The sequence below is a fragment of the Sorghum bicolor genome, chromosome 9 (genome assembly GCF_000003195.3).
Source record: "Sorghum bicolor cultivar BTx623 chromosome 9, Sorghum_bicolor_NCBIv3, whole genome shotgun sequence".
Classification (NCBI taxonomy): Eukaryota; Viridiplantae; Streptophyta; class Magnoliopsida; order Poales; family Poaceae; genus Sorghum; species Sorghum bicolor.
Window position 1 is genome coordinate 42,371,054 of NC_012878.2, and position 13,894 is coordinate 42,384,947.

General features: G+C 42.9%; 1 protein-coding gene across 3 annotated transcripts in view; it reads left to right on the forward strand.

The window, feature by feature from the left end:
• Nucleotides 3,746-13,894, forward strand: part of LOC8061339 (anaphase-promoting complex subunit 1) — a 61,356-nt gene continuing 51,207 nt past the window's right edge. For 2 of the 3 annotated variants that reach the window (XM_021447941.1, XM_021447942.1), the window contains exons 1-12: nucleotides 3,746-4,164; nucleotides 5,036-5,099; nucleotides 5,643-5,727; nucleotides 5,823-6,094; nucleotides 6,273-6,378; nucleotides 6,455-6,606; nucleotides 7,165-7,352; nucleotides 7,421-7,490; nucleotides 7,963-8,133; nucleotides 8,710-9,197; nucleotides 10,355-10,814; nucleotides 10,928-11,260. In XM_021447941.1, coding sequence (XP_021303616.1) covers nucleotides 3,932-4,164; nucleotides 5,036-5,099; nucleotides 5,643-5,727; nucleotides 5,823-6,094; nucleotides 6,273-6,378; nucleotides 6,455-6,606; nucleotides 7,165-7,352; nucleotides 7,421-7,490; nucleotides 7,963-8,133; nucleotides 8,710-9,197; nucleotides 10,355-10,814; nucleotides 10,928-11,260 — 2,622 coding nt within the window. In that variant the 5' untranslated portion in view covers nucleotides 3,746-3,931. Of the gene's footprint in view, nucleotides 4,165-5,035; nucleotides 5,100-5,642; nucleotides 5,728-5,822; nucleotides 6,095-6,272; nucleotides 6,379-6,454; nucleotides 6,607-7,164; nucleotides 7,353-7,420; nucleotides 7,491-7,962; nucleotides 8,134-8,709; nucleotides 9,198-10,354; nucleotides 10,815-10,927; nucleotides 11,261-13,894 lie in introns of those variants that run through there. The other variant, XM_002439575.2, reaches the window with a different exon arrangement.

The following is a 13,894-nucleotide window of genomic DNA, read 5'->3' on the forward strand; positions in this document are numbered from 1 at the left end:
ACTAACAAGGTTACACAAACCAAATTAGTCACGCAAGGGAACTACTTCTAGCTACACAAGCAAGAAGGTAACTAGAAAGCTACACAAGCTAACTAATTACAAGAGCAACTACACAAGCACAGATATATGAATGTAAGAACAAGCTTGTGTTAGGGACTTGCAAACCAACGGGAAGAACAAATGTTGACACGATGATTTTCTCTCGAGGTTCACTTGGTTGCCACCAAGCTACGTCCCCGTTGAGACAAGCTCCAAGGTTGCCGCCGATCCTCTTGCCCGCAAGTCACACTCTCGCACGTGGAGGCTTACCACAAGCTCTAGCACTTGACCCGGCCGGACCACTTGTCGCTCTTCACATCTCGCTCAACTAGAGTTGCTCTTCGTGATCCCCGCGGGGTGAGCACCGTACCCCTCACAATCTCTTCTCCGGAGCACCGCACAATCTCCTTGCGTGCTTCGACGGAGTCACAAAGCACCAAGCCGTCTAGGAGGTGGCAACCTCCAAGAGTAACAAGCACCACCAGCTTGCAACATGAACACCTAGTGCCACTCGATGCAATCTCTCAATGCAACGCACTAGAATCACTCACTCACACAATCGGATTATCACTATCAAGCATATGTGAGTTAGAGGCTTCACTAGCACTCCCCAAGCATGGACACTAAGTCCTAAGGGTGCTCAGCACCAGCCAAGGTCGGCCACCACTTCTATTTATAGCCCCAAGGGCTAAACTAGCTGTTGCCCCTTTACTGGGCAAAACACGAGGGCACCAGACGCTCACAGGGAGCCACCGGACGCTCAACCCCCAGCGTCCAGTGCTCAGGCGTCAGCCACGTGTCACTAGTCGTTTGAACTCGACCATTGCCGCTAACGGCTACTGCGCACGCACGCCTGCACAGCACCACCAGACGCTCTACTGCGTCACACCGGACGCGTCCGGTGCACACCAGACCCATGCACAGAGAGCTCCACAAACTCGTATGGTTACCGGACGCACCCTGAGCGTCCAGTGCTCTCCAGTTAGAAACACTCACTGAAGTCACGTACCACCGGACGCGTGAACAGTGTCCTATCAGCGTCCGGTGCTAGTGTCCGGTGCTCACTCTACGCCTACGCCAGCGGCTGACAGTGCACCGGACTCTCTGGTCCAGCGTCCGGTGCTACCAACACCAGCGTCCGGTGACTTCTCCAAAATTTCCCACCGGCGCAATAGAAAATATGCACTTAATTTTCTCAAAAGCGGGAGGGAGAGAGGAACCCAAACCCCTCTCTACCATAGGAACTCCACCTCCTTTGCAAATGTGCCAACACCAACAAGTGTACACCACCATGTGCAAGTGTGTTAGCTTTTTACAAACATTTTCTCAAAGGAGTTAGCCTCTCAAACTTTCCACGCCACTCGATCCTAACACGTATGCAAAGTTAGATCGCTCAAGTGGCACTAGATGACCGATATGCAAACAAGTTTGCCCCTCTTGATAGTACGGCCATCTATCCTAAATCCGGTCATAAACTTCTCTACACACCTATGACCGGTGAAATGGAAATGCCCTAGGTTATACCTTTGCCTTGCGCATTCCATTCCATCTCTTCCAATGTTGATGCAACACATGCACCAACCAATCACCAAATGATATGATCCACTTCATATCATCATGTGACCGTATTGGTTCATCGATCTTGACCTCACTTGCTCTTCACCGTTGCCTCGGTCCATCGGTGCCAAGTTTTGCTCAAGCTTCACCGTCACACGCGGTCCCTCCCTTCAAAGCCACCGACTTGCCCTTCACTCTTGCAACCGGTCCATCAAGCCAAGCTTCATCTTGATCTTCTCCACCTTGGTCACATGACTCCATGTTATGTCTCATATGCAATGAGCACCTCCATCATCACATCTTCACCTGTGGACTAATCTCCTGTGTATCTCACATAAACACTATTAGTCCACCTAAGTTGTCACTTAAATACCAAAACCAAACAAGGACCTTTCACCAACCTTGAACAACGAAGAAGATAATCCTCAAAGGCGGTTTAGCAATGACATTGAAGGAGAGGCTACTAGGTGGGCCCCACCTTTAAGGGGTCTACCTTTCTGAGCCTTCTAGGTTCTTCTTTTGTATACGTAGCCTTGATATCTCTTTGCAAACCTGACATGGGGGTCCTCTTTGGGTATTTTCCTGTTTAATCCCTACAAAACACAGATTCACCAAAACTCGTGAAATTTGTCAGTTAAACCCCTAGTTCTATGTTCATGTTTCCTTTATTGCACTTTTCTAAGTTAAGTTGACGATTAAAATTAAGAGTTATCTATCGTCAACAACCTCTAACCTACTATCGTGGTGTGGATTGCAGAAGAGGAATAGGTTGAAAGAGACTCCATAGCCTTGGTGGATTTCTCAACATGGATCTAGGTAAGTCTTTATGGCGAGTTGAACCATGAGATAAATCCTTGTGTGTTGTGTATTGTGTTTGATATTGCACATTATATGTGTTTGAATTGATTTCTAGGCTTTGCATTCGATCTACTCTTTTCACAAAGTTCTAAGTGCAACCACTACTTTAAGAAGGTCATCACACTTCTCAAGAAGGCTGGTATCACGACTGATCTAAGTTTCATTTATTATATTTCGTTGTGTTTCGATTTGTACTCAAACACATAAAGGCTCCATGACACAGAAGCTTGCAAGGATACACAGAGGCTCTACGATCTGATAGTGTGATCGAGTTTGTGAGATTTAGGCAAATAAAGCCTATTCACCCGCCCATCTAGGCCCTTACTAGATCTTTTTCAAATGATATAAGAGCCTAATCCTCATGGTTGGCACTTAACCGTGTGAGGAAATGGCAAGTCTTAGAGAAATGGTTCATGGGTTACAAGTTGATGAAGGTGATGATCAATGTAAGAAAAATAGACAATTGGCTCATTTAGTTTGGATTTTGATGCTTGATGAACAACATGACCATTTGGGCTGCTAGTATTTTTGGATATAGTTCAAAAGGTGTAAAAGTAAACTTGGATCTAGACAACTGTGTGATCCGAATGATCGACACCTCAAGCAAGACATTATAAGCCTTGCAGACATAACTACGACAAGATTATGTAAATGTGTGCATTTAACACATGAAGTTAATCATTATTTGGTACACTTTATTCTATATTTAACAAGCATAAACTTAAATAAAATCTATAACTAAGTTATACATGATTCAATGAGTATAATTTTTTACTACAGTTTAAGCATACAATAATTAGCCCACCATAAAAATTTCACCATAATTGAACCATAAAAACTACAACTATGAATTATTACATTTAATTATAGAAAACACATAGATCTAAAACTACAATAAAGCTATAATAAAAATTGTATACTAAAACATACTATATTATATGTTCACTGTGTATATCTACTCATGTAGAGTCCTAATTTTTTTTTATTTTATGATTTTTTTGTGATTTATTATGATTTTTAAAGATACCAACCAAAAGAAATAAAGCAGAAAAAGAAAAAAAAACCACTTTTAAAACTGTTTATAACCAGTTCAAGAAAATAAGATAAATGGTTTTAAAAATTAAGGAGGTGTTTGACCTAATTTTAAAGTTGAGGAGAAAAATTAAACATTCTCAAAAGTTGAGAGAGGTAACTTGAATTTTTTCAAAACTTAAAATAGCTTAGCCCAAGTCATTGAAGCACAAAAGCCCGTTAAAAAGGAAGCCTACCCCGACCTAAAACCCGTGCGGCGCGCAAATTTTTCTCTCCGACGACGCTAGGGTTTCTTTCCGTCGCGGCAAACTGTTTCGAAGCACCAAAACACGCCAGCTTTCGCCTCACTCCGCCCTCCCTTTGCCCACACCGCGCTCAGCCTGCTCCCTGGCGCCGACTACCCTCCTCCCTCACGCCGCGGCCGCCGGCAGCCGGCAGCGGTAACATGGCTTCGGCGATCGGTTCGCGGCGGCTAACGGTGCTGCGAGAGTTCCGTCCTCACGGGCTCGCAGTCGAGGAGGCCGACGGCGAGGGCGCCCCCGGGGCGCCGCCGCCGCAGGATTACGACTACTTCCTCTTTGACCCCGCCCTCGCCGTTTCCCCCAGCCCCGACACCAGCAATGAGGCCTCCTCCTCCGGCGCAGACGGCGACCACGAGCTCTTCATCCGTGGCAATCAGTGCGCCTCTCCCCCTTTCTCTCTCTCTCAATATCTCTCGATGAAGCATTGCAGCGGAAATGAGAACTCCGAAGTAGCAAGAGCTAAAATGTTACTGCAGTAGTATTGTTAAACATTGAGTTTTGAATTTCCCTGCTCAACTTCAGTCACTAGCTAGTTCGCATCTGACTCTTTTGCCCGCATACCTTGTAAGGTGGCTGTTACGGTGATTTACAGTGTCAATCGCGTGTTTGCTCTTTTGCAATGCTTGAATGGTCACCTCTATAATTTCTATTTTGCTCAATTTTGTCTATTTACTCTATGACGGAGTCATGGTATATGGAATTGGTTATTTAGTCTTGCTGTGCAAGAATAATATCCAGCCACTTTTTATCCTACGGCAGTTTTTAACTAGTATCTCTAACTCGAAGCCAAATGCCAACAGCCCAACAGTAGCGCTTAAAGAGTTCACAGGTGTGGGCACCACTCATATAAGGTGTAGCCCTTAAATTTGGATCCTGGAATTGTATGACAAAATAGTGCGATTGGCTAGATGTGTGCTGTTGATGCCGTGTCAGAAAGCGTGGCATGATCCTTTTGTATTTAGAGACTGCCACCTCTTTTTTTTTTGTTGGGTTGGGGGGTGGGGGTGAGGGCATCAGTTCACTTTCTCATGCCAAACGGATTTTGCTTACATTACCAAAGAATTGGATGAAGGCCCACAAAAAATACTAGTATAACTGAATTGAGTTCAATATTAGTTATTGATACCAAATTTTGTGCTATATTTCCTTTATTTTTGCACTTTAGTTGATTCTTGCATTTTATTTTTTTGCATTTGTTGAATTCTTGACCATTAATATCATCTGTTTCTGTTTTCTCTTCCTTCTAGGATAATATGGAGCAATGGTTCTCGAGTTCACAAAAGATATGTATCACCTAATACAGTCAAGATGGTATGGTTGCTTTTATGCCATGGTTTCACCTGAATTTTTCTCTCACTTCACCTTCTCTTGTATTTCTTGTATATCTATATATTTAACCTTTCTTCTGCGTATCCAAGCTGGTTTCATTGTTTCAAACGTCACAGTTGACTTTGCATGGTGTTTGATGCATATCTGGCAACTAATATTCTTCTAGACTATGTTTTATTGCAGTATTTTTTTAATACAATTCTACACATATAAATTACATGTTTCAAGCTAAATAATTTAAAAGTTATTGATGTTTGTAGTTTTTATGGTTTGACTAAATCCTGTTCTAAATGACTTATGACTGAATACAAAAAACAGATGCCTTTACTAATATCTAGTTTACATCTTTCCTGAAATATACAAGAATTGATGTAGATATTGTGTGACAGAAAATATTCTAGTTCAAATTGGGAGAATTTAACCTCCTTTTTGCTAGCCGTACCGTCCATTTTTTCATTTTACTCATCATATTTCTGATTTACTTAATGGTAGTTCTCATTTGGTGATGTAAAACTTAAACTGTAGGCTTGCTGGTGTAGGATGAATGCAATCAGCGATGCTCTTCTATGTGTCCTGCAAGTTGATACTTTATCTCTATACAATGTAACTGGTTAGTTTACCCTGTTGGCCTATTATGACGCTGAGTAATATTGAAATTTAATGTCTTCAATTTTCTGAGGCTTGTGATGTATGCATATGTTGCAGGTGAAATTGTTAGTATTCCCCTACCTTATGCTGTTTCATCAATATGGCCACTCCCCTTTGGTCTTCTACTTCAGAAATCAACTGATGGAGGTCATATGGTGTCATCCTCAAGTTCACTGCTAAATGCAAGGGATTTAAATCGTCCTAGCAAGGAATATGGATTGACCTACAATGTTCCGTTCCAAGCAAACACATTGGAGACAGACAGCAAAGATAATGGAGCCATTGTCTCATCACACCTCATCTTGAAACATCCACTTGAAGAGCCTCAGGTATATAATTTACAGTATCATCTTTGTCATGTACACTTGGGCAATGTACTGATTTTAATGCAGCGACGTTATTATTTTATGTAATTTATGTTACTGGTTGTGCCATGTGGTTTTAATATTTTAGCAGAGACTGCCTGCCTGGTTCCATTTTTATTTCATAACCAATAACTATTTACAGGCAACATATGTTGAAGAAAAGGACAAACTAACTATGATGAGAGATTTTGATGAAGAAACTATCTGGACAAGTGACATGATACCTCTAATAGCATCATATCATAAAGGTTTTTTGTTTCATATTTCTCTAGTATTGTGTTTTCCTTTTTTTATTAGTTTAAGAAATTTAGTTGTGGCATGCAGGGAAGTTTCAGCATTCTGTCTGGCAAATTGATGGTGCTAGTTACCAGGAAGCAATGAATGAAAATACAATGCTACCTGTCGATATTTCTTCACATAAATGTGCATTCCGCAAGATATGGCAAGGGGAATGCTCCGAGTCTGCTGCTAGTAAGGTTGCTCCATTCTAATCGTGTATTAGGGAACTCCATCCGTGTTATATTTTATCTGTAGATATGCTTCTCTTCATCTTCCTTGTCTTCTTTTTCAGTCTGCCATTTGTCCTTTTTTTTGACAACTCGTTTTTATCATCTACCAGAATCTACTGTTTTTTAACTCATTAGGTAATAGCAGGAATGTTCAGTTGCAGCCTTTTTCACCTGGGTAATTTTTGGTGCTGTACCACTTCAAAACAATCGGTTCTTGCAAGGATTTTGACAGACACAATTTAGGATATGATTTCACGATGTAATTGTTGCTGCAAAATGAAAGGAAATAAGTGGTTGGGGACCTGTACAGGATTTTGGCTTATCAAAACATAGAATATTTTTTCTTTACAGTTTCATTATATCCAGGTTCCACATTAGCATGTTAAAGGTGCAATGGACACATTGGATATTATTAAAGATTTTATTTTCTTTCTATTTCGTCTTTCATGTTCCTTAAACTGGTCATGGTAGCAAAATATTTAACTCCAGTTATTACTTGTTCTTGACTCCAAGTATTCATATCAGGTTTTCTTGGCAACTGATATTGATGGGATGCCAATAATTAGTTTTTTACTGGATGAGCAAAAAATATTGCTTGCTGTAAGGATTCAAGTTGATGATACTAGTGAAGAAGCTTTGGGTGATATTAAGCCTCACATGAGCTGGAACATTCCTGCATTTGCTGCTGTGCCAGTTGTCGTGACTCGTCCAAGGTGATTGCCTAAGCACATTGTTTTGGATCCATAGTCTACTACCGCTAATGTTTCTATGTTATCTGCAGAGTACGGGTTGGTGTTCTTCCCTTTACAGACATCCTTGTTCTGAGTTCAGATAATGATCTACTTCTCTATGTAGGTTCCCTGCTGTTCAAACTATGCCATCTTTATATATTTTGTTAGGTAGATATGATCATGAAGTCAAGTTCACACTGTTTTTGTAATTTGGTCTTGAAGACCCAGCACTACTATTTATCACATGGAAGGCCCCAGTTGTTCATTCTTTATCTGACCAGAAATTGATATAGTTAATTTCTATTGCATTATGAATTCAAACATTTTTTATAGTTGAAATATCAGTACCTTTAGATATTGTAGTTCTTTTGGAGGTTACCGTCCCAATCTGAAGTGAATTTTGAAGAATTAATCATTACTGAGTCTTGTGGGATACCATTGTGGGTTGCACCTTCTGAGTTCCCTGACATTTCAGTGTAGATTTTATCCAAAAAGGACATCACTAGCAAATTCTGGTTGTACTGTTCAACTTTTCGTCTTTCTTTTTGCAAGATGTAAATTAGTAATCACTGGCTCTTTTTAATATATGCAGTCTGGGAAGCAGTGCCTCTGCAAATATACTCTCCCTAATGAATTGGGAAAGGGTTTCTTTTCAAATCATGAGCTAAATTCAGATATTTCAGATATTTACTCTGATCTGAAGATCACAAGCATAGCTGATGCTGTTGAAGGCCGTATAAACGTGACATGCAGTAATGGCCTGGTAGGATGTTCATGTTCTTTGTCCTTATGTGTCATGGTTTACTCCACATATTATTGGTTTATAACTGTCTTTGTTCCTTTCTTTTTGACAATTAATGCTGTTTACAAAGGGTGTGATATGTTGGGGCTGTGTTTTGGTCCTTTATTCTGCATTGGCTCTGTGTTTGTTGTGTTCATTTTTGATTATTTCATATGGTTTATTGTCAAATTAAATAACAAATAGGAAAACCTTGCTGTAATATGTCTTTTGACTTGGTGTGGCAACAGTTTGTGTGGTTTTGTTGCACTGTACATTGTAGAGACTGAAATGCAAATGCTATTTCTTTGGTTTTATATTTTTTTGCATATTGCTCATTGACTTATCTATTATTCTGTCACGAATAATCTTAACTTTCCTATGTGATCTATTCTGAAAATATTAATCACGCAAGCTATTTTCTTCAACTCTACAAAAACTAAATTTTATAATGTCCTTTTCAACTGTGCTCCTTTTCTCACTGTAATTTTTAATTTTAGGTTGCTTTGATGTAGCCTTCAGTTGATCTTATTGCAATTTTGTCCATTTACTTCTTTCCAGATGCTCAGATGTTCGTTGCGCAAAAATCCTTCCTCTTCTTTGGTTAGTGACTGCATAACTGCAATGGCAGAGGGTTTGCAGAGTTGCTTTTACAATCAGTTTGTTTCTCTTTTTTGGGGTGATAGTGATGCTGCCTACCTACATTCAAGCTCTCAGGTGGATTCAGAATGGGAATATTTTAGTCATGAAATAAAAAGAGTTTGTACAAAGTATGGACAAACTTTGTCAACTAAATCTCTCACTTTGCCAAGTAAAGCTTGGGACTTCCTGATCAACAGCAAATACCATTCCCAATACTGCAAAAGGGCCCTATCCTCTTCCAATTCACTTTTGCCTGCGTCATATAATACATGCAAAACTGTCTTTAATCCCTTTCTCCAGGATGAGCATAGTTTAGATGTGCCATATAATATTCGGTTCATGAGAGAAACATTGGAGACATTGCATGCCCTATATGAGAACTTGAAGCTTAACATCTTGCGGAAAGAGTTAAGTTCTGTTTCTTTCTTTTGTTTAAAGTATCTTGTTGATATTATTTTTTTTCCAATTTTTTTGGATGTTAGTTTGTTTTATAGTGTAGATATTCACTGAGAAGTAAAACATTTGGTTAAACATATGTTCATGTCCTTTAGTTAGGTATGGCATTCATGAAAGTCATAGTTTAATGCAATTATCGGTAAAGATCTTTAACCATCGATTCATAGGAGAGTGTAGCATACTAGCTTTGCGTATTTGAATAACCGACTGCTGACTTGTTCCTCTTTGCGGTTGCCACTAGTTATCTCGTTAATACTCTGTAGCATTCATTCGTCTTGACAGAACAGTATTACCTATACCTACTTAAAATAATCCCAACATAACCATGGTTTTTGGGAACAAAGGCCTCATGCATCAAAGCAGCTGCCTTGGCACTTTCTATATGCATGGAAATAATGGTAGATACATCAACCAGTGTTATCCTCATTGCATGCTGTTATATCATTCATCAACATATAAATAATCAAGTAGTAATGGAAAACTTGTTTTTATCGGTTTTCTTCACGGCTCATGGGAAACTCAGCTTCTCTTGAGTTTGATATTGGAGAATGCAGCTAACGGCATAATAATTCCTTTCTAGCCTATCAAACAGAAAGTATGAATCAATGTGTCTGTCAGCCAAAAGGCACTTAAGGCGCCTGCAAAAGTGATTTCACTATTTCTTCTTCATGTTATGGGCACCAAATATTACATAGAATTCCCTTTTTTCCAAGTTTTAGGTCATTTTAGTTTTTCCTAAATCAACTTTAAGTCTTTGACTAAGTTTATTGAAAAAATGCATCAAAATCTGTAAAATAAAATTAGCTGTATTGATTCCACCATGAATTATGTCTTGACAGTGCATTTACTTGGTATTGTAGATGTTAATATACTGTTCAATAAACTTGGTCAGAGTTAAAGAAGGTTGACATAGGAAAAAACTTAAACTACCTCAATTTTGAATTTGAATGGAGGGAGTAAGTCTCGGTCTGTGTTTTACTTCAGTTTACAGTGCAAAACTCACAGCAGTCTTGAATGGCTCGAGCCTTTTGTGTTTATATCAGTGTTATCTTACTATGATATATGGCCATATTTCAAATCAGTTTTAACCTTTGGATTACTTTTTCAGGGATCTAGGACGTCTCGCTTCATTGTTATGTACTGTTGCTTCATCTCTGGGTGAACATAGTTATGTTGATTATTATTGCCGTGACTTTCCGCTCAACTTGATTGAATCCCCATCCCTAGTCTCTTCAAATTCTTTAACAACTCCGCCGTCCCTGTTTCGTTGGTTTGAATACTGCCTATGTCATGGTTTGGACTCGGCAAAGCTGGAAGACATTCCTACTCTAATGCGCAAACAGAAAGTTTCTGCTGTGAGTTGGGGTAGGAAGGTGTTGTCATTTTATAGTTTGTTGTTAGGAGCAGAAAGAAAAGGCAAAAATCTCTCTTCTGGTGTGTATTGTGAAGTTGCCAGTGGTTCAGCCAGAAACACTGAGGAGCTTACTGTTCTGGCTATGGTTGCTGAAAAGTTTGGTCATCAGCAATTGGATTTATTACCAGTTGGTGTATCTCTTGTGCTTCGCCATGTGAGACAACTCTCTATTCTATGTTTTGATATGGTGCAGTTGATTTTTTCTTGAGACATGGTTTCATATTACATGCAGTTGATTTTTTCTTGAGACATGGTTTCATATTACAGGCACTGGACAAATGTCGTGACTCTCCACCTGATGATTGGCCTGCAACTGCTTATGTTCTTGTTGGCAGGGAAGACCTAGCTGCAGCAAAGATGGGGACAGTTAGGAAAGAAAACCTGTTGTGGAACAATGATAATTTGACATCAATGTCAGTCCCTTATATGCTACATCTGCAACCTGTAATCATACCAACAACTGCACCTGACATACCTGCATCAGAAGTTTTGAATTCTGATGATTCAGATTCTGTCTATAAATCTGTTGAGGATGGCATGGAACATATCTTCACTTCAACAACACAACTCCGATTTGGTCATGATTTGCGCTTGAATGAGGTTTGCCCTTTCTTTTGAGCCAGCCTGTCTTTCTGAATTACTGGATTGCAACTGCATTTCCATTTGCTTAATAGTGTTTTGATGTTTTGATTCTTACTAAAAATTATGCGAGCCTTTTGCTTTATTTGTATGATTTTATGCTTCATATATTTTTTGCGACAGGAACACTCTGGTTTGTACAATAATGCCGTGACTAGTGTCCGAACAAATGATGGTAACACAGATTACTTCCTAATTAGAATAGGATTTCATCAAGGGTCAGCCTTGAGCCCATATCTCTTTGCCTTGGTAATGGACGAAGTGACAAGGGACATTCAAGGGAATATCCCTTGGTGTATGCTTTTTGCAGATGATGTAGTGCTAGTTGATGAAAGCCAGGCAGGAGTAAATAGGAAACTGGAGTTGTGGTGTCAAACCCTTTAGTCCAAAGGTTTTAGAGTAAGTCGAACTAAAATAGAATACTGTTACGGCGTCGAGCTTTGCTGCGCAGGAAGTAGGGTGGAGAGAAGGGAGCTTGCGTGCGTGGGTTTTGGCGGCGTGTAGGCGCCGTGGCAGGTAGCTGGCAGCAGGGGCTGGGCGCCCAAGGGAGATGTAAATCTTGTTGGCACAGCAACCCTGCACCGAGGTGAGCAGCACCTGCTCTCCTCCCCTCTCCCACTCCCCTGCTCCAAGGTAGAAGAAGAGCCTTGAGCTACTTCACACACATACACAGCAGACATTCAGTTTCAGACTTGAACTGAAACTGAAACACTGAATATGTGGCAATGAACTGCCCTTTTCCATTGCAATAGGTAGAGTATATATACACAAAACATGTACCTGCTGGTACACTACTTGGATGGTGACTACACCACTCCATACAACTACTCTACATGGCTTATATCAGCCAATACCTACTCTTGTACCTGCCTATACCAGCCCACTACTCTAAATGGCCTATTGCCATACTTCTACAGTGGCAGCTTGAAGCTGACCACTTGATCCTGCCAACGCAGGGCAAAAGCAAAAGAGGAACAACAGATTATATCTTACAAATCTCAACCCCAGGCTAATCTTTATTCATGAATATAGTTTGCCCTTTATAGGCATTACACGACTCAGCCAATACTATGGCTAACAAGACTCCTTAAATCAAGGACTCCTAACCAAACTCCTAACAAACCAATCTAACAAACCTTGACTCAACCTAGGACTCATCTGGACTTAGCCTAGGAATCAGCCACGAGGCCTCCACCTGTATGTCTGACCGACCATAATGTTAGTATAGGTTTGAGTATTGGCCCATGTGGCTAGGCCCATAAGGCCCATGTATGCTCTACTATTGCTACCCTCCTAGGGTTAGCCTAATCAAGGAATTACAGTTGTCTAACATGGTATCAGCAGCCTAGGGTTCTCTTCCCTGCTGTCTCCCCTCTAGGCGCCGCCGTTGCCACTCCTCCTCCCTCTTACTTCCACCACTTCCCCTCCCTCCCTACTTCGACTTGGGCGCAAATTACGGTCGCTCCCAGACCAGGACCCGCCAGCGCCGCCGCCTCCCCCTGCCGCGGGCGCACCGGTGGGTGCCGCGCCAGGAGCCGGCGCTGCGGACGCCGCGGGGGCCAAGGAAGGCGTTCTCCCGGGCGCGCTCGTCAGGGATACGGCCGCCGCGGCCGCCTACGCCTGGGCCGCCGCCGCTGCCGCCACGGTTGGCCTCGGGATGCCCCTGGCGGCGCCCGTTCTCCCTCCACCTGCGCCTGCTCTGCCCGCAGGGGCGCCTCCTGCACTGGAGCTGGACGGGAGGCCCCTGGCTGCGCTCGATCTGCCCGGAGGGGCGCCTCCTGCACTGGCCGTGGGCGTGCGTGGCTCGCTCCTGGCTGCGGCTGCTCTGCTTAGGGAGGCCATGGCTCGGCTGACCCGCTCGTGACCCAGCTTCACTACCAGGCTGGAGGGGTCCAGAACATCCGGCTCCTGGTTCCGGTCGTCCTTGAGCCGGAGTCGCCTTCCTACGCCCGGTGGCGGGACCTAGTCCTCCTCACCCTCCGCCGCTACACCCTCAACGACCACGTCCTCCTCGACACCGTGGGCGTGGCGCAGACCGCCTCGTGGCTGCGCCTCGACTGCATCGTCCTCTCTTGGATCCTGGGGACGATCTCCCTGGACCTCCACGACCTCGTCCGCAACACTCTGACCGCTTGTGGGGCCCGGCTGGCACTCGAGGGCTAGTTTCTGGGCAACGCAGAGGCTCGGGCTCTGTGTCTTGATGCGAGCTTCCGGACGTTCGTCCAGGGCGACCTCTCCGTCAGCGAGTTCCGCCGCCAGATGAAGGGCATGACGCACTCCCTCGACGATCTTGGCTGGCCCGTGGAGGACCGTATCCTGGTCCTCAATGTCCTCTGCGGGCTCAGCGCTCGCTACGCTCACCTCCGGACGTGGATCAACCGTCAGCGGCCTTTCCCGACCTTCCTGCAGATCCGTGATGACCTCGTCATGGAGGAGCTCCAGCAGGGAGTTCATGCCCCCTTGGCCTCCGCGCTGGGGTCCTCGTCCTCCTCGACCGCCCTCGTCGCTACTCCTCCGCCCCGTCCGACCGCTCCGCCACAGTCGTCGCTCCTTGGTCCTCTCCCTCCCGGGCCGAGCGGGGGTGGAGGGGGGGGG